The 26,342-nt window shown below is 42.7% G+C and overlaps 2 protein-coding genes and 1 long non-coding RNA gene across 3 annotated transcripts in view; 2 read left to right on the top strand and 1 right to left on the bottom strand.

Moving 5' to 3' along the window:
- Positions 1-898: 898 nt before the first annotated feature.
- On the top strand, positions 899-1,480 carry LOC111555654 (mitochondrial import receptor subunit TOM6 homolog). The gene has a single exon (XM_023231913.2). The coding sequence runs from the start codon at positions 921-923 to the stop codon at positions 1,143-1,145; it is 225 nt and encodes a 74-aa protein (XP_023087681.1). The 5' UTR covers positions 899-920; the 3' UTR covers positions 1,146-1,480.
- A 9,795-nt stretch (positions 1,481-11,275) lies between these two features.
- LOC116418835 lies at positions 11,276-24,640 on the bottom strand. The gene is made up of 2 exons (XR_004228991.1): positions 23,634-24,640; positions 11,276-11,398 (listed from the first exon to the last, which is right to left on the bottom strand). It is a non-coding gene; the product is annotated as an uncharacterized LOC116418835 (long non-coding RNA).
- Positions 22,482-26,342, top strand: part of PRKCH (protein kinase C eta) — a 233,087-nt gene continuing 229,226 nt past the window's right edge. Inside the window, exon 1 of the mRNA XM_023231862.2 lies at positions 22,482-23,563. Coding sequence (XP_023087630.1) covers positions 23,201-23,563 — 363 coding nt within the window. The 5' untranslated portion in view covers positions 22,482-23,200. The remainder of the gene's footprint in view (positions 23,564-26,342) is intronic.

Here is a 26,342-nt window from a genome sequence, read left to right as displayed (position 1 = left end):
AGATCCTTTCCCCATATGTAAGTTTTTCTTTCTCTTATAATCCAAAGCCTGTGAGTGTAGGTCCAAAGCCTCATTTCTCTACTTTACTTTATCTCATAATACAGTTTTCCTTTATCTTTTCCATTTTTCATTTAATATTGAACTGGAGCATTTTTTAGCATTTCATTCAGTATCTGCTATGTAATCTTTTTGTTTTGTTGTGTGTTTTACTTTTTTGTCAGGGGTTTTGGAATACTTCTGTAGGATATGTTTTCTTAGATAACATGTAACAGGAAGGGAATCGAATTTAAAGGGAAAAATGTTTAAATCATCTTCTCAAGACCAATAATATATTCTGACTGAAAGAATCTCCATATGAATATCATTCAACCACTTGATCAAACAGCATTTATTGAGCACTGCTAAGCCTGGCAATAATACGATGGGCACTGGGAAAATGAGATAAAAGCACAGTCTTATGTTCAAAGATCACATAATGTGGGGTAGAGGAGAATAACTATATTTTAGACCATCAGAACACAGTATACAGGTGGTATAAGGGAGATGTGTACTGGGAGACAAGGGAACAGAGAGGGAAAATTTAAATCCTCATTGATATAGGAGTTACAAAGAAATATTTAGGCAGATAGTGAAAGTAAGTAAGGAAGTCGGCCGGGCGCGGTGGCTCAGCCTGTAATCCCAGCACTTTGGGAGGCTGAGGCAGGAGAATGGCGTAAACCCGGGAGGCGGAGCTTGCAGTGAGCTGAGATCCGGCCACTGCACTCCAGCCTGGGCGATGCAGCGAGACTCCGTCTCAAAAAAAAAAAAAAAAAAAAAAAAGAAAGTAAGGAAGAATTAAAAGTAGGAAGGAAGTCTTTGGTAAGGTGTTCCTTTTAATGAAAAGCAACCCCTAGACCGAGGCGCGTGCGAAGGTGCCTACTATGGCTTCCAGCGGGGTCCCGGTGAGCGCTGCTGGCTCGGCTAATGAAACTCCCGAAATACCAGACAACGTGGGAGATTGGCTTCGGGGCGTCTACCGCTTTGCCACAGATAGAAATGACTTCCGGAGGAACTTGATACTAAATTTGGGAGTCTTTGCTGCGGGAGTTTGGCTGGCCAGGAACTTGAGTGACATTGACCTCATGGCACCTCAGCCAGGGATGTAGCCAAGTAGACAAATGGAATCCTGTGCTGAACCCGAATCTTCCAAAAAACAGCCTACAATCTGTGACCACCACAAGATGTGCCCTGATGGCAGCTGAAGTTTGATTCAGATGGGCACTTTTCTTCCCTCTCCCTGCCTAGTTTCCTTTTGTTCCTTGAGTCCACGCAGAATTCCATTCTCTGGTCAGCAGACAGGCTTAAGCTAAAGTATGGCTTCTGTTCTACAAAGTTCTGTACATAGTTCCCAAGCTTCTGCAGGGGGTGATCTTTGCTCGTCCTGAGAAATTACAGTGCTGTTTTAACAAACATTTGAAATAAATACCGCACACAAAAGCAGCAAAAAAAAAAAAAAAAAAGAAAGAAAGAAAGAAAAGCAACCCCTAAATCATTTATTTTCTAACGAAAAGCAGCCTGAAAAATCAAGCTGCAGACATAGATAAGCAGGCTGGAAGCTTGCATGGGTGAATGGGTGGCAACTGTGACAATAGGGAAAGGCTACCTGGGGGCTGGGCATGTTCAGCATGGCAGTTCCATCTTCCCTTTTCTTTGTCAACCTCGTGAATGGTAAAGAACAGAAAACGTGGCACTGGCAAGGTAGAAAATCCATTTGCATAATAAAAGAGTAGGGTGGGGTGGTCAGCTTCTACTCTTGTTATGTAAGCATCACACCTGGTCCAACCAATCTTTGGGCCCTATGTAAATCAGACACCACCTCCTCAAGCCAGTCTATAAAACCTGTGTACTTCAGGCGCCCCTCTCTCTCTGCAGGAGAGAGATTCTCTTTTCTCTTTCTTTCACCTATTAAACTTCTGCTCTTAAACCCACTTCTTGTGTGTCCATGTCCTCGATTTCCTGGCGTGAGAGAATGAACCTCAGGTATTTACCCTAGACAATAACTCTACTTCATCATGGTGGTTCCAGAAAAATTACACTGAACAAGGGTCACAAGCTAAATCTGGAAGCATGAATCAACACAGCCATTATTATCATCACTGAAATAAATATGATTGGGTTTGAACTTTGGAACTTTTATTCAGAAGGAAAAGAAACATTTTTCAAATAAAGTTATAGGATATTTTTTGCATTTTTGCATATATCTTACCTAAGATATCTCTTGGGACTTTTTTTACTTCAATTATATTTAAGATTTAAAATGTCAGAATGTTTCACATTTTGTGTTTATGTCATAGTTTTTGGCATGCAACTTATGTTCAATTAAGGTGAAATGTGCGTACAGTGAAATGTACACGTCTGTGCAGGTACTGTGGCTCATGCCTGTAATCCCAATACTTTGGGAGGCTAAGGCAGGAGGATTGCTTGAGTCCAGGAGTTGGAGACCAGCCTCGTCAACATGGTGAGACCCTCTCTCTACAAAAAATACAAAATTAGCTGGGTGTGGTAGTGTGTGCCTATAGTCCCAGCTACTCAGGAGACTGAGGTGGGAGGATCACGTGAGTCTGGGAGTTCAAGGCTGCAGTGAGCTGTGATTCTACCAGTGCACTCTAGCCTTGGTGACAGAATGAGATCCTGTCTCAAAAAAAAGTACATATCTTAAAGGCAAAATTTTATGGATTTACCAAATGATACACCCTTGTAACTACCACAAAAAGTTTATGATATAGAATTTTTTTCATCATTCCCAAGAGTTCTCTCATGTTCTCTTTCAGTTGACATTCTATATAGGCAACCACTGACCTGGTTTCTATCACCACAGAGTTTTCCCTGTTCTATTTCTTTAACAGAGAAAGGGCTATTCATATTTTCCATTTCTTCTTGTGTCAGATTTGTATGTGTTGTGTTTTTCAAGAAATGTGTCCAATTTATCTAAGTTGTTGAATTTATTGGCATAATGTTACGCACACTATTTCCTTACTATTCTATTAATAACTATATGATCTGTGGCATAAAACATAAGCATATACTTACCATAAATCCTGCCTTAAGCAAATTATAGGCTGTGAAGCATATAGCATTCTTGCCTTTCCCAGAGGGGTCCACTTCAGTTGTTTTGCACATTCCTTCTGAAGCAGTATACCCTTTCTTTATGGCATATAAGCTCTGGGTTGGGGTTGGGGGAAAGTGTGGGGATCCACCATCTCACCTCATGGCTGCCCTAGACATGGCTTCTGTTCCTAAGTTCCTATTAAAGGTTTCTTTCTGAGAAAATGGATTTGTCAGCCTCTTTCTTCAACATCTCAGCTACGTTAATTTTGGGGGGAGTAGGTTTGCATAGACCTGCTCTCTATGGAACATTCACAAATTTTGATTTTTAAAATTATTATTCAGGCTAAAATATCATCTAAATTTACTGTGATTTCTTCTTTAGCTCAGTTATTTAGAAGTATGTTGTGTGACTTCCAAATATTTGGGAGTTTTAAGATATCTTATTGATTTCTAATTTCATTCTGTTATGTTTAGAGAGCATATTCTGTATTTTTCAATCCTTTGAAATTTATTAAGCCACATTTTATATTTCAGCACGTGATCTATCTTGGCAACTAGTCCATTTGCACTTGAAAATCGTGTCTATTCTGCAGATACTAGGTGAAGTATTCTCTATATATCAATTAGGTTAAGTTGGTTGATAGTGTTCAAATCATTTATATTAATATATTTATGTCTAGTTCTACAAAGTATACAGGTGAATTAAAAATGTTCAACTATGATTATAGATTGTATATTTGTTCCTTCAATTTTTTTTTTTTTTTTTTTTTTGAGACAGGGTCTCACTCTGTCATCCAGGCTGGAATGCAGTGGCGTGATCACAGTTCACTGCAGCCTTGACCTCCTGGGCTCAAACAATCCTCCTGCCCCAGCCTCTTGAGTAGCTATAGATGCCACAGCTACAGATGCCTACCACCATGCCCACCTAATTTTAATTTTTTTTTATAGAGACAGGATCTCACTATGTTGCCCAGGCTGGTCTTGAACTCCTGGGCTTGAGCGTTCCTCCCACCTTGGCCTCCCAAATTTCTGGGATTACAGGCATGAGCCACTGTGCTGAGCCTATTCCTTTAATTTTCATATCTTGCTTCTTATACTTGAAGCTTTTTAGTCACATAAACATTTATATTTTGTATGTTTTCATGATGAAATGACCATTTTTTATTAAGGAATGTCACTCTTCAACTTTGATAATTATTTTTGACTTGAAGTTTATTTTGTATAATAATAGTATATCAATACCAGGTTTCTTAGATTTGCTTGGTCTATGTTTTCACTTCCTTTTACTTTCAACCTATCTGGATCTTTAAAATGCATTGCATCTCATACCAAAGCACTTACTTGAATCTTGCTTTTTATTCATCCTTGCAATCTTTTTCTTTTCTTTGGATTGTTTAGTTCATTTATATTTAATATAATTATTGATTTGGTAGGATTTAAGTCTATCATCTTGCTATTTGTTTTCTGTTTGTCTCATTTTTTGTTTCTCATTTCCTCCTTCATGGCTTTATTTTGGTTTATACAATATTTTTAGTATTCTATATTAATTCATCTATTGATTTTAAAGTTATATGTCTGTATATTTTTATTTTTTCATGGTGGCTCTAGGGCAGCACTCTCCAACTGAATGTTCTTTAGTAGTTAAAATGTTCTGTGTCTTTCCAATATAGTAGACACTGGCTACATGTGACTATTGATACCTTGAAATATGGCTAGTACAACTGAAGACTGAAATTTAAATTTTATTTATTTTTAATTAATTTAAGTTTAAATTTAGTCACTTGTGGCTAGTGACTACCATAGTAGTCAGCACAACCTTAACAGTCTATTTAGAGTTAATATTGTACTATTTCATGTGAAATGTAAGAATCTTACAATAGTACAATTTTGTTAACTCTGTCCTTTTTTTCTTTCTCCAAAAGTATTGCTTAAAATAAAAAAAACCACACGCAAACAAAACCCTCTGTCCTTTTTTGTAATTGTTGTCATGTATTTTACTTCTACATGAATTGAGAGTCCTACAATATATTTGTCTTTAAATAGTCTGTTGTTTAAAAAAAAAGAAGAAGAAAAAAGTTCTTTATATTTACACATCTACTTACCATTTCTGGTGCTATTTATTACTTTCCGTAGTTTAGATTTCCCTCTGCTATCATTTTCCATCATTCCCCCCAAATTCGTCTACTGGTATTTCATATAGTTTACAATGAATCCTCCCAGCATTTGTTTATCAGAAAATGTCTCTTTTTGTTTTCATTTTTGAGAAAATGTTAGAATTCTGGCCAGGTGTAATGGCTCACACTTGTAATCCCAGCACTTTGGAAGGCTAAGGCAGGAGGATTGCTTGAGCTCAGGAGTTCAAGAACAGTTTGGACAATGTAGTTGAGAGACCCTATCTCTACAAAAAAAAAAAATTAGTTGGACATAGTGGTATATACTTGTAGTCCTAGCTAATTGGGAGGCTGAGGTGAGAGGATCACTTGAGCTTAGGAGGTAGAGGCTGCAGTGAGCTGTGATTTTATCACTCTGGGCGACTGAGCCAGACATGGCCTCAAAAAAAAGTCTGGGTTGATCTATTCTTTCAGTACCTTAATGACATCATTCCATTTCTTTTGGCCTACACTGTTTCTAGTATGTGATTCATAGCATTGTTCCCCTCATGTCTTTGACTTTTTTTTCTGTTTCAACATTTATTCTATATTTTTGGTTTTTAATCTTTTGACTACAGTGTAGCTGGTGTGTTTTCTTTCTTTATCTTATTTTATTTTTTGTATTTATTCTACTTGGAGTTTGTTGATTCTTCAATCTGTAGGCTGATGTTTTCCGCCAAATTAGAGAAATTTCAGCCAATTTTTTTTTTTAATTTCACTCTACCCCATTTTCTTTTCCTTTCTTTTACTGAGATTCTAATTATTATTATTTTTTATTTTAGAGATGGGTTCTCATTCTGTTGCCTGGGCTGGAGCACAGTGGTACAATCGGAGCTCGCTGCAGCCTTGACTTCAGGGCTTAAGTGATCCTCCCACCTCAGCCTCCCAAGTAGCTAGGAGTATAGGCATGCGCCACCATGCCCAGCTATTTTTTTTTTTTTTTTTTTTTGGTAGAGATGAGGGTCTCACTATGTTGCTCAGGCTGATCTTGAACTCCTGGGCTCAAGTGATCTTCCTGCCTCAGCCTCCCAAAGTGTTGGGATTAGAGGTGTGAGCCACCATGCTTAGCCTTGGGACTCCAATTAGATATATACTAACTTTGTAGGGTTGTTCCCAAGTTCACTGAGGCTGTTTACATATTTTTTCCAATGTTTTCCTTACTGTTATTAAATTATATATTTTCTATTGCTCTCTCTTAGAGATAATTGATCCATCCTTTTGCCACCTCCAGACTGCTCCAACCATCAAATAAATTTTACATTTCAGATATTTGCTTTTTATTTCTAATATACCCATTTGGTTTATTTATTTGCTGATCCATCTCATCTGTTTAGTCATGTATTCATCTTTTCCCATGCATCCTTACATATATATATATATATATTTTTTTTTTTTTTTTTTTGAGGCGGAGTCTCGTTGCCCGGGCTGGAGTGCAGTGGCCGGATCTCAGCTCACTGCAAGCTCCGCCTCCCGGGGTTCACGCCATTCTCCTGCCTCAGCCTCCCGAGTAGCTGGGACTACAGGCGCCCACCACCTCGCCCGGCTAGTTTTTGTATTTTTAGTAGAGACGGGGTTTCACCATGTTAGCCAGGATGGTCTCGATCTCCTGACCTCGTGATCCGCCTGTCTCGGCCTCCCAAAGTGCTGGGATTAACATATATTTATAATAGCTGTTTTAAAGATCTCATCTGCTAATTCCAATATTTGAGTCATCTTGGATTCTGCTTCTATTGACCATGTCTTATTTTGATTATGAGTCACATATTTCTGCTTCTTTACAGGTGTAATATGTTTTAACCTACTGTTGGATATTGTTATAAAGGAGTTATACAGAGTCTGGATTATGTTATCTTCTTTTAAATGGTGTTGAGGTTTATTCTATCAGGCTATTAAACTACTAAAAAATCCTCTTGATCTTGTTAGGCTTTGTTTTGTTATGTATTATTATTATTTATTCTATGTCAGTTTTATCATTAATCCTGAAACATGGCCCTTTGTCTGGGTCATGGTATTTACTCCTAAGGTGTGGCCTCTTTAGAATTTCAGCTGAAGGCATGAGGTGCTTAGTAAGGTCTCTCCATTTAGTTTGGGACAATATTCCAGTGTTTGCAGTACTGCACGGACTGTGATATCTTGGCCCAGTTCTCTTGTTCATAGCAACCATTCTCTTCTAGGCCTCATTAAGTCCCATCCTGCACATGGGCTACACAGGAACCCTTGTGAAATCTTCTTTGTCCTCTTCTGCACACTCCTTTCTTTCTGGTATTCTGTCTTACAAATTTCAAGGATGACAACCACTCTAAACTTTTATCTAGATCTCTTCAGCTCAGCAAGACTTCCGTATTTCCTTGGATTCCACTTCCTTTCAGTCTAGTCGGTGTCCCCAGACAGAAAGCTGAAGAGGACATGTACATCACTTTGTGTTTCCTTTCTTTCAAGGATCACTGCCCTGCAATGTTTGTCAAGTGCCTGGAATCCGTTATCTTGTGTATTTCTAGTTGTTTCTAGTGGGAGAATGTGACTAGCATTAGCTACTATCTATGGCCAGAAGTGGATGTCCTCTTATGTATGTTTTGGTGTATTGTCTACAACTTAATAATGTATGAAAACACACAATCACATTTTTCCTTTTTAAATGTAAAGATCTGTCTTTCATTACTATGTCAGGCCACTACTCTTCATGATTATAGGTATTCTTAATCTAACTTCAATAACCATTAGTTTGTTGAAGTTCCTTTAAATGATTATAATTCATATTTCTAAATTATAATGATTAATAATTAATATGAAAAATACATCTGTAAGACTCATTGCAGTTTTTACCAAACATTGAAAAGACATTTTTAAAGAGTTTAACACAAGATTTGGGTATAGAACAAAGTATATTCTAATATGCTTCTATTTTCTAAAGTGAGATACAATAAAATTTCAGGACAATAAAATCATCTATACAAACCTTGTTCACTGATACAAGATTTAACTTGTAATTTCTTAAAAACAGCAGGGCCGGGTGGATCATGCCTGTAATCCCAGCACTTTGGGAGGCTGAGGCAGGAAAATCACTTGAGGTTAGGAGTTCAAAACCAGCCTGGAAAGCATAGCAAGACTCCAGTCTCCACTATAAAAACAACAACAATAAATAACTTTTTTTTTCTCCTACTGGTTATAATTTCATGGGCACATCAAAGCAAATGCCAGAAACAAACTTGCCACAGACATTGTATTTCTAAGAAAGCTGATATACCTCATCAACAGCATCATAATTTATATGTTTTACTTTACTATTTAACAAACCATATCAAAGCAATCTAAACAATAACGCTATTTAAATCAATCAATCAGATAAGACCTATTGAGTCAGTAATTTTCTTGAGAATACGACCTGCTCTGGGAACCTCTAGCCTAACATTCTGAAGACCCAGAGAATGTGTAATAAACAACACGCAGATACTCAGCTCTTATTCTGGCTCCTCATCTGTAAAATAAGGTTTGGTCCAGAGTTCTCTAGCACATCTTCAAATGGACCCATTTTTCCTGTGTTCTTCTGGCCTATCTTATTACAATGCTGGTTTTTGCTTTTTATCATAAAACATTCATTCTATAAATTTATTTTCATCTTAAAGTAATGATGGCCATATTTCTGTGTGATTATAACAATCTTCAAATAACTATAAATGGGAACAAAAACAAACATGCAGCTAAATGCCAGGTAATTTTACTTTATTATTTTTGAGTGAGACAGGGTCTCGTTCTGTCACCCAGGTTGGAATGCAGTGGTGCAATCAGAGCTGTGACCTTGAACTCCTGAGCCCAAGCAATCCTCCCACCTCAGCCTTCTGAACAGTCAGGACCACATCAGCACACCTGGCTAATTTTTAAATATTTTTTCGTAGAGATGGGGATCTCACTATGTTGCCCAGGCTTGTCTTGAACTCCTGGCTTCAAGTTATCCTCCTGCCTTGGTCTCCCACAGTGCTGGGATTACAGGCATGAGCCACTGTGTCTGGCCCCAGGTAATTTTAAAAGTTAAAATGTGTAACAATTATCCCATAAATATAATGCATTGAGTCCCTGATTGCTATTACATAAATAGACCAAAACTGATAAACATAGCTTGTACACTTACATGGAAATATAGATGCTAGAATGATATCACTGCCTGCCATCAGTTATCTAAAATGGAGTCCAAGTTTTGAAAGTCATTTCCTCAGTAATGTTAACAAGTACAGGTGTTTCCTGATTTCAGTTGTTCGGACTCTTAAAATGAGTAACTCAGGGAAATGTGTAAAATTCCTTTGTTGACTTCCTTTCTCCTGTATCAAGACCAAGTTTCATCTTAGTACTCAATGTGGTTTTTGTACCATTGTACCGATGAGCTTATCATTTGCCTTTGTTTTTGTTATACTCACCAGAGAACTTTTGTGTTTCTTGCTGCTTGTGTTATTTTTCAAGTGTTCTTCCGTGTGTGTGTGTGTGTGTGTGTGTGTATGTGTGTGTTATATTATTTTTTATTTATTTTTTGAGACAGAGTCTCACTCCACTGCCCAGGCTTTAGTGCAGTGGTACAAACATGGTTTATTGCAGCCTCGAACTGCTGGGCTCAAGTGATCCTCCCACCTCAGCCTCCCGAGAAGCTAGGTCTATAGGCATGTGCCACCACACTGGCCCTAGCTTTAGATTTTTTTGTAGAGACAGAGTCTCACTATGTTGCCCAGGCTGGTCTTGAACTCCTGGCCTCAAGCAATCCTCCTGCCTCAGCCTCCCACAATGCTGGGATTTCAGGCATAAGCCATCACGTCCAGCCTCCTGCATATATAGAATCTCAGTTTAAGTGATTATATTTGGACTATAAGAATGTGTCAAAAAGTCTACCTATGAGCTGGGCACCATGTCTCATGCCTATAATCCTAGCACTTTGGGAGGCCAAGGTGGAAGGATCACTTAACATCAGGAGTTCAAGACCAGCCTGGGCAACATATTGAGACCCTGCCACTACAGAAAAATACAAATTAGCTGGGTGTGGTGGTACAGCCTACAGTTTCAGCTATTTGGGAAGTGAGTTGGGAGGATCACTTGAGCCTGGGAGGTCGAGGCTGCAGTGAGCCGTGATCGTGCCAGTGCACTCCAACATGGGTAACAGCAGTGAGACTCTTTCTCAAAAAATATTACCTCTGATTTGAAGGTTCTCTGCAAGTGGCAGGGTTGAGCCCCCTGTATTGTCATGGATCTGTGGCAGGGGCCAAAGGATGAGGCAAATGGGAGGGGATCTGTGGCAGGCAGGAAGGATGAAGCAAATGGAAGGGAATGTGAGCAGCAGGATGAGGCAGAACTGATAACATTAATACAATGCTGTAGGGCTTTGCAATGTGCTTTGAATTCAGTTTCTCATTTAATTCTGTGCAATTATATGATTTGTCCAAGGCCATCTAGCAATTTTGTGAGTATGTAAACCAGGGTCTTTGAAAGCTGTTGTCTCCTATGCCTAGAGTTCTTAAACTTGAGAGCAGGAAAATCACCCAAATTTGTCCAATCCCAATATTTGGGCCATCTAACTCCCCGTGCCACCCCAAAAGGTCATGAATGGAAGATCTGAATTAACTTGCTATTACTTACTGGCTTCTAAAACTAAAATTATGTTGACTACTGTATTAGTCCATCTTCACACTGCTATAAAGAACTGCCCGAGACTGGAAAATACATAAAGAAAAGCGGTTTAATTGACTCACAGTTCCATATGTCTGAGGAGGCCTCAGGAAACTTACAATCATGGCGGAAGGGGAAGCAGGCACAATCTTACATAGTGGCAGGCAAGAGAGAGAATGCAAAAGGGAAAGAACTCCTTATAAAACCATCAGATCTCATGAGAACTCACTCACTATCACAAGAATAGCATGGAGGGCACCACCCCGCATGATCCAATCACCTCTCTCCCTCAACAAAACACATGGAGATAAGAATTCAAGATGAGATTTGGGTGGGCACAGAGCCACACCATATCATTCCATCCCTGGCCCCTCCCAAATCTCATATCTTTTGACATTTCAAAACCAATCATGCCTTCCCAACAGTCCTCCAAAGTCTTAACTCATTTCAGCATTAACTCAGAAGTCCACAGTCCAAAGTTTCATTTGAGACAAGAAAAGTCCCTTCCGCCTATGAACCTGTAAAATAAAAAACAAGTTAGTTCCTTCCAAGATAAAATGGGGTACAGGCATTGGGTAAGAACACCCATTCCAAATGGGAAAAATTGGCCAAAACAAAGGGGCTACAGGCCCCATGCAAGTCCAAAATCTAGCAGGGAAGTCATTAAATCTTAAAGCTCCAAAACGGTCTCCTTTGACTCCATGTCTCACATCCAGGGCACACTGATACAAGGAGTGGGCTCCCATGGCCTTGGGTAGCTCCACCCCTGTGAGTCTTCAAGGTACAGCCCCTTTCCCGGCTGCTTTCCAGGTGTTGGTGTTGAGTGCCTGTGGCTTTTCCAGGCCCCTGGTGCAAGCTGTAGGTATATCTGCCATTCTGAGGTCTGGAGGATGGTAACCCTCATCTCACAGCTCCACTAGGCAGTCTCCCAGTGGGGACTCTGTGTCGGGGCTCCAACCCCACATTTCCCCTTTCACTGCCCTGGCAGAGGTTCTCCATAAGGACTCTGCCCCAGCAGCAAACTTCTGCCTGGACATCCAGGCATTTCCATACATCTTCTGAAATCTAGGTAGAGGTTCTCCAACCTCAATTACTGACTTCTGTGCACCTGCAGGCCCAACACCAAGTGGAAGCTGCCAAGGCTTGGAGCTTGCACCTTCTGAAGCAACAGCCTGAGCTGTACATTGGCCCCTTTTAGCCACGGCTGGAGCTGGAGCAGCAGTGCATGAGACTCAGGGTGCCATGTTCCAAGGCTGCACAGAGCAGCAGGGCCCTAGGCCTGGCCCACAAAACCATGTTTTCCTCCCAGGCCTCCTGACCTGTGGTGGGAGGGGCTGCTGCCAAGATCTCTGTGACATGCCCTGGAGACATTTTCCCCATTGTCTTGGCAATTAACATTTGGCTCCTTGTTACTTGTGCAAATTTCTGCAACCAGTTTGAATTTCTCACCAGAAAATGGGTTTTTCTTTTCTATTGCATTGTCAGGCTACAACTTCTTCAAAGTTTCATGCTCGGCTTCCCTTTTAAACATAAATTCCAATTTCAGATCATCTCTCTCAAGTTCAAAGTTCCACAGATCTCTAGGACAGGGGCAAAATGCCATCTGTCTCTTGGCAAAAGGATAGCAAGAATCACCTTTGCTCCAGTGTTGAATAAGTTCCTCATCTCCATCTGAGACCACTTCAGCCTGGGCTTCATTGTCCATATCACTATCAGCATTTTGGCCCAAACCATTCAACAAGTCTCTAGGAAACTCCAAACTATCCCACATCTTCCTGTTTTCTGCTGAGCCCTCCAAACTGTTCCAACATCTGCCTGTTACCCAGTTCCAAAGTCACTTTGACATTTTCAGGTATCTACAGCAGTGCCCCACTCCTGGTACCAATTTACTGTATGAGTCTGCTTTCACACTGCTATAAAGAACTGCCTGACACTGGGTAATTTACAAAGAAAAGAGGTTTAATTGACTCACAGTTCCACATGGCTGGGGAGACCTCAGGAAACTTATTTAGGTTGGTGCAAAGTAATCGTAGTTTTTGTAAACATAATTGTGTTTACCTTTAATGGCAAAAACCACAATTATTTTTGCACCAATCTAATGCAATTATGGTGGAAGAGAAAGCAGGCATGTTCATCCTACATGGCGGCAGGTGAAGAGAGTGTGCAAAGGAGAAAGAGCCCCTTGTAAAATAATCAGATCTTGCAAGAACTCACTCACTATCATGAGAACATGAGGGAAACTGCTCCTATGATCCAGGGTGGTTGACATGTGGGGATTACAGGTCCCTCCCTTGACATGTAGGGATTATAATTCAAGATGAGATTTGAGTGGGGACACAGAGCCAAACCATATCAACTACATAGTAGGATTTTATTAAATTAGTACTGAAAAGAAGCAGTACCTTAATTTACCTACTTTACTGGTCCAGCATTTTGAATGAACATTTGCTAAATTTCTGTGTTCAAAACAAACAATTCTTGTGCTTCAGCCTCCTAGGTAGCTGTGATTACAGGCATGTGCCACCATGCCTGGCTAATTTTTGTATTTTTAGTAGAGATGGAGTTTCACCATGTTGGCCAGTCTGGCACATATACATTTTACACCAAATAGGATCATGATGAATTATAGTATGATAGCCTGCCTTTTTCACTAACAATATATTGAGAAAGTCTTCAGTGGCTACTATAGTAAATAGTTATGGCTACATCCTGGTAAAATAGTCAGTTTAAAGTGAAGCTCTCTGTATTCGTCCATTTTCATATGGCTATGAAGTAATACCCGAGAATGGGTAATTTTTTTAAAAAAGAGGTTTAATGGACTCACAGTTCCACATGGCTGGGGAGGACTCACAATCATGGCAGAAAGTGAAGGAGGAGCAAATGCATGTCTTATATGATGGCAGGCAAGAGAGTGTGTGCAGGGGAACTGCCCTTTATAAAACCATCAGATTTTCTGAGATTATTCACCATCACAAGAACAGCATGGGAAAACCTGCCCCCATGATTTGATTACCTCCCACCACCTCCCTCCCACAACATGTGGGGATTATGGGAGCTACAATTCAAGATGAGATCTGGGTGGCACACAGCCAAACCATATCACTCTCCCCCCACCTCCCACAGCTATGAAAAACATAACTAAGAAGGCCTGAGTGACCTTAACATCAAGATCATTTGAACTGATAATAAACATTTTGTGCATTAAATTTTATCACTATAAAAACTATTTAGTTCAAAGGCTAAAAGAGTGTGTAGAGGTTTTCATAAATGACTTAAAGGCAATTCCAAAGGATTTTGAAAAATCCAAGTATGATGCCCAATGACCAGAATGAAATTACTGACCAGATGGTCACTGAGTATACCAGAGAATGCCATCAAGACCTAGAGAAAACCCAGTAAAGGGTAAAGAGAATGATGCTATTACAGCAAAATAGTCATTTTCCTTTCACAGGTTTCTTACACAAGCCATACAGTTTAATAATTTGGTTATGACTTGTAGTTAATAACTACTTGGCTTGTTAATGGACAAGAACCAAATGAGAAACGTTAATGGAACAACCTGACCATTAGCTATATTAATAATAGCTTTAGAGAAAATGATTACTATTTTAAACCATATTCACATGCTTCTATCACTTATCCTTTTTTAAAATGTCAAAGATATTAAGTTCTGCATTCAGAATTAAAGAATTTTAAACCATTTTATTTCGAGACAGGGTCTTGCTCTGTTGCCCAGGCTGGAATACAGTAGTATAATCATGGTTGGTGATCAGCCTCAACCTCCTAGACTCAACCAATCTGTATTAGTCTGTTCTCATGCTATTGGTAAAGACATACCTGAGACCGGGCAATTTACAAAAAAAAAAAAAAGAGGTTTAATTGGACTCACAGTTCCATGTGGCTGGGGGGCCTCACGATCATGGTGGAAGGCAAGGAGAAGCAAGTCACATCTTATGTGAATGGCGGCAGGCAAAGAGAGCTTGTGTAGGGAAACTCCCCCTTATATAACCATCAGATCCCATGAGACCCACTCACTATTATGAGAACAGCATGGGAAAGACCTGTCCCCATGATTCAACCACCTCCCACTGGGTCCCTCCTACAACACGTGGGAATTCAAGATAAGATTTGGGTGGGGACACAGCCAAACCACATCACAATCCTTCTGTTTTAGCCTCCTGAGTAGCTGGGACCATAGGCATGTGCCACACACGCAGCTAATTTTTAAAATTTCTTGTAGAGTCAGGTTCTTGCGATGTTGCCCCGGCTTACACTATTTTAGTTTGGAAAGATATTTTTGCCTCATTTGGTGACATGCTAGTTTTACGTGTTAGAAGTGGATACAAAGAAATGTTTGCAGTGACTAAAAGCAGTTAGATTTGGCTCCCCTAAATAATTTATCTCTTCTTTTTTATTGTGTATGAAGTCTTTTTTATTGTGTATGAAGTTTTTTTTTTTATTGTGTATGAATCTACAAAACTATATTTGGGCTCTTATAAATCTGTTTCTTAATAGAATGGTAGCAAGGTTTTCCAGGGTTCACACAATTGCTATAAAGGCACTTAGGTAATATAAAGGATTTCAAATGAAAATATTCTAATATGGGTAGATTCAAGTAGGTGAGATGTCAAAAATAAATTAGCCATAGGAGAGATTTGTATTTGTTTTGTTTACATACATAAAATATTTAACCTCACTAGATTTTCCTGTTAGAAAACAGTAGCAAAAATGTGTTATAAAGTTGTTGCTCTTGATCACCAGGCTGCCTGGGCAGCTGTCAGTACTTGACTGCTTTTTATGGGAGGATTACTTTTATTTGTGCTTTTCTGTTCTGATCTCAGTCCCTGGAATCTGTCTTACTTAAGTGGGCTTTTGAGGCAAATAGTAATCGAAGGTCCCTCTTTTGGGGAAACCTGAGGAAGGGCGAGAAGCTCTGCCTGTCTCCTGGATCTGCCTGCCCTCTTAGGACTCTTCACCTTTGGGCTTCCTTCCCTTTATTCTCTCTCTCATCATGAGCTGTCCATCCACTGACACCCTAACAGACTGGCTGTCAGAACCCTTTGGCTAGCTGAAGTCCTCACTCTCTGATCTCATCCCCCTGTGCCACCCCGCCCTGACTTTGCCTCTGTTTCTTCCTCCAAGTTGTTGAAGATCTTTCCTTTATCCATCATGAAGTCCAGAAACTTCAGAGTGATGTTTCTAGTTGTGGGTCTTTCTTTACTTGTTCTGCCCAATACACTGCATCATTTTCAGTATGAGACCAGTCTTTCTTTCATTCTGAGAAATGTTACTATATCTTTGAAATATCTTACCTTTTCTGCTCTTTTTGTCCCATGAGGAGGACATTGTGGCCCCACTTATTTAGATGTGCCTTTGCATTACTCAGAAATGGATACAGACAGGCACTTCTAGGACCGCTGCCCTGCAAACCATTCTCTCCTGCTTGCTGAGAGTCTTAGTCTTCTTCCCCTTTGTACTCAGTGTATAGTAGCGGTAGTTTTCAATCCTACTATCCATTAAAATCATGCTGGGATGGAGCTTAGGCATTTGTTTTTCCAAAAATTGGTCAAATATCAGCTCTACCATGTATTAGCTGTGTGATCCAATTCAGTTAACCTTTCAACTCTCGGTTTCCTTATTTGTGAAATAGAGATAATGACAACATTTCATTTGGTTGTCATGAGGTTCAAATGAATAATGTTTGTAAAGTGCCTTGTTGGCTGGTGGATGCTCAGGGAATTATAATATAGAAGCCAAGGTAACAGCTGAAGTGTACCATGTGCCTGGCAAGGTATCAAATGCCTTATGTGAATTATTTTATCTTCAGAGTTCTTTAAAGTAAGAACGTTTATTATTTGTACAATGCTCTAAAAATTGTTTTCATTTACCTGTGTTGCATTCCTTTCTTTATCCTTTGGTATACATATTTTTGTACTTCTTAGCATATTTGTATTTCTTACTCTAGTTTTCAAATGTTACTTACTGGAATTTTTTTTTTTCTTTTTTTTTTTGAGACGGAGTCTTGCTCTGTCGCCCAGGCTGGAGTGCAATGGCGCAATCTTGGCTCACTGCAGCTCCTGCCTCCCAGGTTCCAGCTATTTTTCTGCCTCAGCCTCCTGGGTAGCTGGGATTATAGGCACACACCACCACCCCCGGCTAATTTTTGTATTTTTAGTAGAGACGGGCTTTCAACATGTTGGTCAGGCTGGTCTCAAACTCCTGGCCTCTGGTGATCCACCCACCTCAGCCTTCCAAAGTGCTGGGATTACAGGTGTGAGCCACCGTGCCCAGCCTATTTACTGTTTTTTTCTATGTTGTTTATCATATATAATTTTAGTAATTACATAATATTCCATTAAGTTGCTATTCTATAATTTACTCAGCCATTCCACTATGGCTGAACTGGTTCTTCAGGCATATAACTCATTTTACTTTGAAGCTTCTGATGTACACTGTCAAACTGCCCCTCAAAGCCTGTGCCATTTTATAGTAACATGGGGTCACATTTGACCTGGCTATGCTATTCTCTAAATTATCTAATTCTATTAAATGGAATGGGAGTTGTGTGAAATGTTCCTTAAGAAATCAGAAAAATGGCAGTGATTCAGTCAAGCAACTAATCAATTTAAAAAGCATTTTGATAATGTACTAGGAATTATATACAGAGAAGTCTAAAGTTATAGTGTGACTAGGACTAGAAACAGTAATAGTGATCATGGAATAAAATCCTCTAGTCTATAAAAGGACCTATAATACAGATATATCTGTATCGCAATAGTTGCTATATTATATCACATACAAGCCATTAGTGATTAGCAGGGGATGTTAAGAGAGAGGGGACCCCTTGCTTCCCTGTTTTCAGGGTCAGGGCCAGCTCTGGATAGAAGTTGTTACATAGGAGAAGTTGGTATTGGCAGACAGTTCCTTCTTACGGAGACCTTGTACTGTGTGCTGCTTCCTACCTGACCTTATGTCACATAACATAGGCTGGAGACAAGAGTTGTCCTGGAGATTAATTTTGAGATGCTGATAGCAAAGATCCTCATTCTGCTGGGTCTATTAAGGTGGGAATGTAGGAAGTTGGGGCTGTTGATGACCATCTTCCCTGGCTGTATTTAGGGAGCCAGTTGCAGGAAGAGAAAATGAGGAAGAGGGAGAGGGGAGCAAAACCAACAGATGATGAGACGGGGAAGGAAGGAGAGAAAAAGTGTTTGAGCGAGACAGTGAGAGGGTAGCTTGACAATTATTACCATGGTAGCCTGCATTTTGCCTGTAATTCTTTTGGGGTTTAAATACTGCACGTCAAATGTGTGACTTCAGTCAGGCAATTTTGGGCAGCAGGCTGAGAGCCACAACATATGTGTTTCTTTTTAACTAAGGCCCATGCTCTTGCCATGTCTTGGGTGTCATTCCCTCCTGCCACCTCAGAACCCTGTGATCTCTCTCCTCAGTGTTGCTTACCCATTCTAAACAAGCCCTTCTTCTGGTGATTCCATCTTCTTCCTCAGCTCTCACTCTCCTTTCCATTCCAGCCAAACCTCTTGAAAGGGTGTCTACATTCACTCTCTCACATCCTTTTCAACTCAACCTACCCCAACAGGCTTCCACTCACACCCCCTACTGAAACTGTTGAAAGATTACTAAGGACTTGTCCATGCCAACTCCACATGCCATTCTTTTTAAATTTATTTTTATATTTTGTAGAGACAGGGTCTCACTTTGTTGCCTAGGCTGGTCTTGAACTCCTGGGCTCAAGTGATCCTCTTGCCTCATCCTCCCAAATTGCTGGGACTACAGGTATGAGCCACAGTGCCAAGCCCATGTGGCATTCTTTAGTCCTTGCCTACTTAATCTCTTGACATCATTTGACCTGGCTGACGATTCCTCCCTGCTTGAAAACTTTTTGGTTGGTTTCCATAATACCTGGACACCACATCTTCCTGGCTACTGCTTTTCTCTTACCTCCCTGGCTACTGCTTGTCAACCCGCTTGCTTGCTTCTCCTCCACCTATAAATGTTGAAGTTGCTGGAGGGCTCTGTCCTGGGTCCTCTTCTCAAGTTGCATTTTCTTCCTATCTTCCCATGAAGAGTCTGATCCACTATTCTAGCTTCAGTTACTATCTGTATACCAATGGCTCTCAATTTTGTCTTTAGCTAAGAGACTGCCCCTCTGAGTGTCACAACCACATAACCAATTCCCCACTTCAGATTGCTGCTTAAATGTATCAAGATATATACAAACTTGACAAGTTTTGAATTGAACTCTTCATCCTCCCCTCCTACCCCCAACTCTTTACCTCTGCCCCAACCTCCTCTTGCCATGTTTCTTTTTTTTTTTTTGAGATAGGATCTCACTCTGTCACCCAGGCTGGAGTGCAGTAGCATGGTCATGGGTCACTACAGCCTCAACCTCCCAGGCTCAAGTGATCCTCCTGCCTCAGCTCCCGAGTAGCTGAGACTACAGGCACCCACCACCATGTCTGGCTAATTTTTATATTTTTTTTTGGTAGAGACAAGGCCTCACTATGTTGCTCAGGCTGGTCTCTAGGCTCAACTGATCCTCCTGCCTTGGCTTCCCCTGCGACCACAAGCACGTGCCCTGGCTAATTTTAAAAAGTTTTTTTTTTTTTTTTGTAGAGATGAGAGTCTTCCTATGTTGCACAAACCTCCTGGGCTTAAGCCATCCCCCCAGCCTTGTCCTCCCAAAGTGCTGGGATTACAGGCATGAGCTACCGCGCCTTGTCTCATGCTGTTTCTTAATTCCCTAATAGCTCCCTAGTCCACACAGTTGCTCAAGCCAGATTCTGCAAGTCATCCTTGATACTGTCCTCTTCCTCATTCCCTTCAATCTGTCATCAAGACCTCTCAGTTCTACTTCTGAAATGCTTCTGGAATTCATCTATTTATCTTCATCTCCATCACTACCACCTGAGTCCTGGCCACCATCTTCTCACCTCTGGACTTCGGCAACAGCTTCATAACTGGTCTCCCCACACTTGTGCTGTTTCTTCCAGTCCACCCCCTAGAGAGATATTTTATTTTACTAAAAAAATATAATGGGACTACAGGCACATGCCACCACATCCAGCTAATTTTTTAGTTTTTATTTTTTTGTAGAGACAGTCTTGCCATGTTGCCCAGGCTGGTCTTGAACTCCTGGGCTCAAGCAGTACTCCTGCCTTGACCTCCCAAAGTGTTTGGTTTATAGGTGTGAGTCACCTTGCTTGTCCCTAAAGAGATATTTTAAAACACAAATCCTCATCTTGCCCTGGCTCTGCTTAACAGCCTTCAGAGGCATCCAGTGACCCATAGATAATGTCCAAAGACTTTCCTATGATCTACCAGTCTGGTCAGTGTGGCCACCTTTGCAAGCTCATTTCAGCCACTTTCCCCTTACCTTCCTCAGCTCCAGCCGCATAGGGTGCTTTTGGTTCCCAAACAGGCCAACCCATCTGTCTTCTCGGGAGCTCTGAATGAGCTGATCTCTCTGCTATTTGCTTCTTCAAGGAAGCCTTCCCTGACCACCCATCCAGTTGTAATACATCACCCCTTGGCACTGTGGGCTTTTCCTTCACTGCACCCTCCACATACATCCTCTTCTATTTGTTGTTTTTCCTCCTTGTGGGACTATAATCCCCAGGAGGGCAGGCATCATGGCTATCTGACTCACTGCTCTGACACCATTTCCAGTCTTGATAGGTACTGATAGGGTGAAGATGGAGTGTCTGGTGTCCTCATATCCCAGTCCCAGGACAGCTGTGTGGCCACCTACCATTTGGGGACTGTTTTCTTTTTTAAAATTAAAAAAAAAATTAAAGTCTACACCCCATGATTCTATATGGGGACTGTTTTCTTTTAGCCCCAAAGTCCAACAGCAGCAAATCCTTTAGTGTCTCTTAAAGCTAGAGTCCAGCTGTTTGGAGGAAAGGGCGACAGAGTTGACCCACATGGTAGATGTGACATCTTCCCCTGGAGCACTAAGGCCAAACAGGAGCCCCCTGGACATTTGGGAGCATGCGTCACAAGCCCTGCCTAAAGCTAAGGTGTCAGTAGAGTGATGTGTTGCATCCCTGCCTTGTTCTCTAATGAAGCTTTGGTGTTTTTAAGACAGGTCCTCTCCCCCCTGGCCCATTGTCCTTATTTGTTTCATTCTATATAGTGCTGTTATTACGGGTCAGGCCTCCTTGCACTCATGTGAAATCGTTGAGAACCTACTCAATTAGAAAGTTCTGAACAGGGCCTTAGAGGAATGGGGGCTAGAAAGATGAACCTGGGGCCAGGCACGGGTGCTTATACCTGTAATCTTAACACTTCAGGAGGCGGGGGCTGGAAGATCACTTGAGCCTGGGAGCTGGAGGTTATAGTGAGCCATGATCACACCGCTGTATTCCAGCCTGGATGACAAAGCAAAATCCAGTCTCTAGAACAAAAGAAAGGAGGGAAGAAAGGAAGGAAGGAAGGAAGGAATGAAAGAAAGCTGAATCTGCTCCAAGGGAACCAGTATAGCAAGACAGAATGTAATCAAGTATCTTAAGAGTGGCCTAGGCTTGGCTGGGCGCTGTGGCTCACACCTGTAATCCCAGCACTTTGGGAGGCCAAGGCAGGCAGATCACCTGAGGTTGGGAGTTCTAGACCAGCCTGACCAACATGGAGAAACCCTCTCTCTACTAAAAATACAAAATTAACCGGGCATGGTGGCACATGCCTGTAATACCAGCTACTAGGGAGGCTGAGGCAGGAGAATTGCTTGAACCTGGGAGGGGGAGGTTGCGGTGAGCCGAGATCGCACCATTGCACTCCAGCCTGGGCAACAAAAGCGAAACTCCGTCTCAACAACAACAACAACAAAAAGTGGCCTAGGCTTTATGGGAAACAAATTGGTTGTGGCTGGCCCTCAGGGAGCAATCTTTGCGGCATAGCAGAGTAGGCCAAAAGGCCCTCCTCGGAGACAAAATCTGCAGGGGCTACGGGGTGGGAAGCATCAGAACGCTGGCCACTCTGATTGCAAATACAACAACATGGAGTGTTCCTAGAAGAGGCAATTTCTTCCACGTGTGTGTCGGGGACAGCCTGTGTGTGAACATTTTCTGCTCTTGCTGCGCAGGGATGGGTGGACCAGGAACCACCAGCAGAGGAAAAGACTTATTACCTCTTGGCCATGTCTGTCTCCAGAAGAACCGACCTTTCCTGCTCTTTGTGCAACGAGGCACACCTTCCGAGGAAGGAGGCGAACAGGATTTCCATCATTACTACTGCCTTATTAAAACACACATACACACAACTGTGTAATTAGCCTCTGCAGGAAAGGCGCACAAACAGGATGCGTTCGAGCTGACCCCGGTATGAGCCATCCATGTAAAGATTAGGAAAAAGAACCTCCCCGCCGTTCGCCTGCCTCCGGCCAGGGCCTCTTGGGGACGGCCCTACAGGGTCACCAGCCCACCGGGGAGGTTGGGAGAGAGGGGGCGGGCGACTCCTCGCTGCGCGGGTTCCTGGCTGGAGCGCCCTCCTCTGCGTCCTCCCAACCTTCCATCCCTCCCCAGGCCAGTCTCCTACGCCTCAGGTGTTTGCTCAGGCTGGGCCACGAATCCTTTCCTTTATGCCCTGCGCCCGGGGTGGCCCCTAACGCGCAGCGCACGGCCAGACCCAGCGCTACAAAGAGGGCGCGCAGGGCGGTGCAAGCGGGCACTGGACTCCCGGGGGCTTGCGCGGGGATCCACCCACCACAGGGCCGGGCCGCGGACCGCGCGCCACGCCCCCGGGGTCCGGAAGGCGCTGGAGCGGCTGCAGGGGTTCTGTGAACTTGGAACCTGGCGGCGTGAGGTTCTCGCCGGGGATGCGGCGGCGGCAGCTGCTTCCTGGTTTGAAGCTCGCCGAGTGGGGGAGAGCGTGAGCCTTCGGAGGCGGGGGCAGGAGGAGAAGCAGGAGGAGGCGGGGGAAGAGACGCTTGGGGCTGGAGCTCACCGGACGGGTAGCTCCGGCTCTCCAGGGAGAGGAGCTGCCTGGCCCTGGAGAAGGGGCGAGTCCCGCGCGAGCCCCCGGGAAGCGTAGCGCGCTTGGAAGGGACGGTCGGGCCTTCCCGGCCCGCTGAGGGCTCGGCGGCGGGCTCCCCTCCTTTCCACCTCGGGAGGGAGGGAAGGAGGGGAGGAAAAAGTCCCACGGAGGAGGCAGAATGGCCAGTCGAGGGGCGCTTGGGCGCTGCCTTTCCCCAGGGCTGCCTCGACTCCTGCAGCTGCCCCGAGGGCTGGCCTGAGACGGGACTCCGCGTTCTCCCGCTGCGAACCAGCGCGGCCCCCCGGGGCCGGGGCAGCGGCGCCGGCATGTCGTCTGGCACCATGAAGTTCAATGGCTATTTGAGGGTCCGCATCGGTGAGGCGGTGGGGCTACAGCCCACCCGCTGGTCCCTGCGCCACTCGCTCTTCAAGAAGGGCCACCAGCTGCTGGATCCCTATCTGACGGTGAGCGTGGACCAGGTGCGCGTGGGCCAGACCAGCACCAAGCAGAAGACCAACAAACCCACGTACAACGAGGAGTTTTGCGCTAACGTCACCGACGGCGGCCACCTCGAGTTGGCCGTCTTCCACGAGACGCCCCTGGGCTACGACCACTTCGTGGCCAACTGCACCCTGCAGTTCCAGGAGCTGCTGCGCACGACCGGCGCCTCGGACACCTTCGAGGGTTGGGTGAGTAGCGGTGACCCCTTCCCTTTGTGTCCACCCAACTCCCGTTCCCCTTATGTTTTTCAAAACTCACCCGAGTCCCGCTTTCCCATCGCTCTATGGCTGAGGGAATTCCCTCCAGACTTTGGTCCTCGTCCAGGTGGCCGCGGCACTGGTGATGCGACCGCGGTGGGTGTGTGCACGCGCAGGTGTGTCTCCAGGAAGCCGGCCTGGACACAATCCCCTTTCAGGACGGCGGCTTGGCCTAACGGGAAGTCGGGCAGGGGTCCAGGGCGGTCACCCCTTCCGCCCAGTCTTTGGGTGAGGAGCTCCAACTTTCAGCATTGGAGTGGATACGTAGGAAAGGCAGGGAAGGAGTGATACGAAAGGGACTTGATTTGGGTCAAGTGCTTCAAGCGCTAACTCAGGAGAAAGCCGTACATTCTCGCGAGTATTATTCATAATGTTTATGGATACATGTTGGTTCAGCCGCTCAGACGTGCACACGTGTTTCGGCTTGCACATCCCAGAGGTACATGAGCTACACTGGCAGGGTCTGAGCGCCTGGGTCTGCACGTTGGCAGTTTTATTATTTAGCAGTTTTCCAAGGAGATGAGATTTACATATACTTGCAAGTGACTCAATCAGTCCGAGGTGGGAGTCCTGAGGTTTGGGTTTCTGCTGCTGTTGGTCTGAGAAGAGGCTGCAAGGACTCCTCAGGAGGTTGTTAACTGCCTTCCCTCCCCACATCACCAGCCTGTGTTCCTGGGTGTTGACATGTAGCTACCCGCAACTTCCCACTTGCCTCTGCTTTTCACATAGTTCCCATGAGGCAAAATTTCTGCTGTAAATAAATTAAAACTTCTAGAGCACTCTGCACGGTGCTAACATGCTTTTACTGCCTAATCCTCACACTGTCTTTGTGATGCAGGTGTTGTCGTTCCCACTTTGAGATGATGGAATGATAATTATAATAAAGTAGTCTGGTTTAGCCAAATGGAGTACGTTATTTGAAGACTCTCAGGAGTTTAATAGTTTAAGTTCTGGAAGGGAGTCAGTTTTGAACCCAGTATCAGTATTGAAAATCTGTTTGAAATTTACAAGTGGTGAAATCAGATGGATGGTGATGAAGGCTCATTTAGGTATTTATTTTATACTTTGTGGAATTGGTAATTTTACCATATATTTTCTGAAATTAAAGATGGCTTGTGGAGCTATTCCTTTCTTTTAAATAGAAGTACAAAAACTGTAATGACTGTTTAACTTTAATCGTCAAATTATATTGAGTTAATTTCCCTTCAGCCTAATTTACTTTGTGGCACTTAGAAGTGGGAACTAGAGAGGAATTGCTAAAATACAGTTAGATATTTACATTTATCCTGTGACTTTCTGGATATGAAATAGAAGTGAGTGTAGGCATCCAGATGGAATTGTTGAGTTCTATTATTGTCTGATTAGGAGTTAGGTTGGGCAAAGCTCTAGAGGAGCTCACTAGGTTCTGAAGTATGGTGGTGCAGATTGGCCAATGGCCATGAGAAGCATCTCTTCCTGGAGAGAGCCTAGACTGGTCCTTCTCAATCATCATAATCTACCCACTTGAATCACCCAGGGACCTTTCAGAAATCCCCACTTTTAAAGATTCTAGATAGGAATCTCTGGGCTGTGGGACCCCATCATCCGTACTTTTAGGCTCCCCAGGTGATTCCAGCATGCAGTCAAGGTGGAGAACCTGAGGCCTACATGAAGGCCAAAAGATGAGGACTTCTTGGTGTCATAAGTGTAGGAAGATCCAGGTTATCTGACTAGGTGGCATATACAGAGCTGCTTATTGTTCCACTGGATGAATAAAGGATTCAGTGTAAATCAGATTTCAGTATTTATGATGGTCTGAAATAATTACACTTAGATGCGTAATCCACTGGTGGTGTTTTGGAAAACGTGAGTGTTTGGTTGGTAAGGAGGGTCAGCATTTAAATGACCTTGAAACCAACGGTTTTTCATGCATTTGTATGCATCAGAGGGCAGATTTTTTTTGATGTTGTTTTTTTAAAAGATTTTGGATATTTTGGAACTCTGAGGATATGGTAGATAGGATGGGCACAGTGTTGTTTCTTTTCTTTTTTTCTTTTTAAGAACATCTTGTTAAGAAAATATTTGGAAATGTATGGAATGCATGCTTGTTTTTTTTTGAAAATTATCCTTTGTAGGTTCAAAAATGCTTTAAAAAATAGAGATGGGGTCTTGCTCCCTTGTTGACCAGGCTGGTCTTGATCTCCTGGCCTCAAGCCGTCCTCCCACTTCACCCTCCCAAAATACTGGGATTACAGGTGTGAGCCACTGCATCTGGCCCAAAGGTGCTTTTGAAGTTCAGGATTGCAGAAATACTTACTTATCTTTAGTATTTTAAATTGACATGTCTAGTTTATTCAGAGAGTTACATGTGGAATAATTGAATTTACTCCATAATAAATTTATGTGTTACAAGTGGAACTACAGATTACTGACTTAAAAAAAAAAAAACAAAAACAAAAAACTCTTGAAGTAGCAGGTTCAAAAAACCCCCCAAAACTTAGTTTTTGCTAGATCATGAGAAGCTTTTAGCTGTAGATTATGGATGAGAGGATTCAATATGGTTAAGATCTCAATTCTTCCTAAAGTATTCAATAGATTCAATATAATCTCAATCAAAATCTTTCTAAGTTTGTTGTAGAAATTGACAGACTGACTTTAAAATTTCTATGGAAATGTAAAGTACTAAGACCAGTCTAAGAATAGTTTTGAAAAAGAACAAATTGGGGGACTT

Source organism: Piliocolobus tephrosceles, chromosome 6 (assembly GCF_002776525.5).
Source record: "Piliocolobus tephrosceles isolate RC106 chromosome 6, ASM277652v3, whole genome shotgun sequence".
Lineage (NCBI taxonomy): Eukaryota > Metazoa > Chordata > Mammalia > Primates > Cercopithecidae > Piliocolobus > Piliocolobus tephrosceles.
Note: the sequence above shows the minus strand (reverse complement) of the source record. Positions and strands in the feature narration are given on the sequence as shown.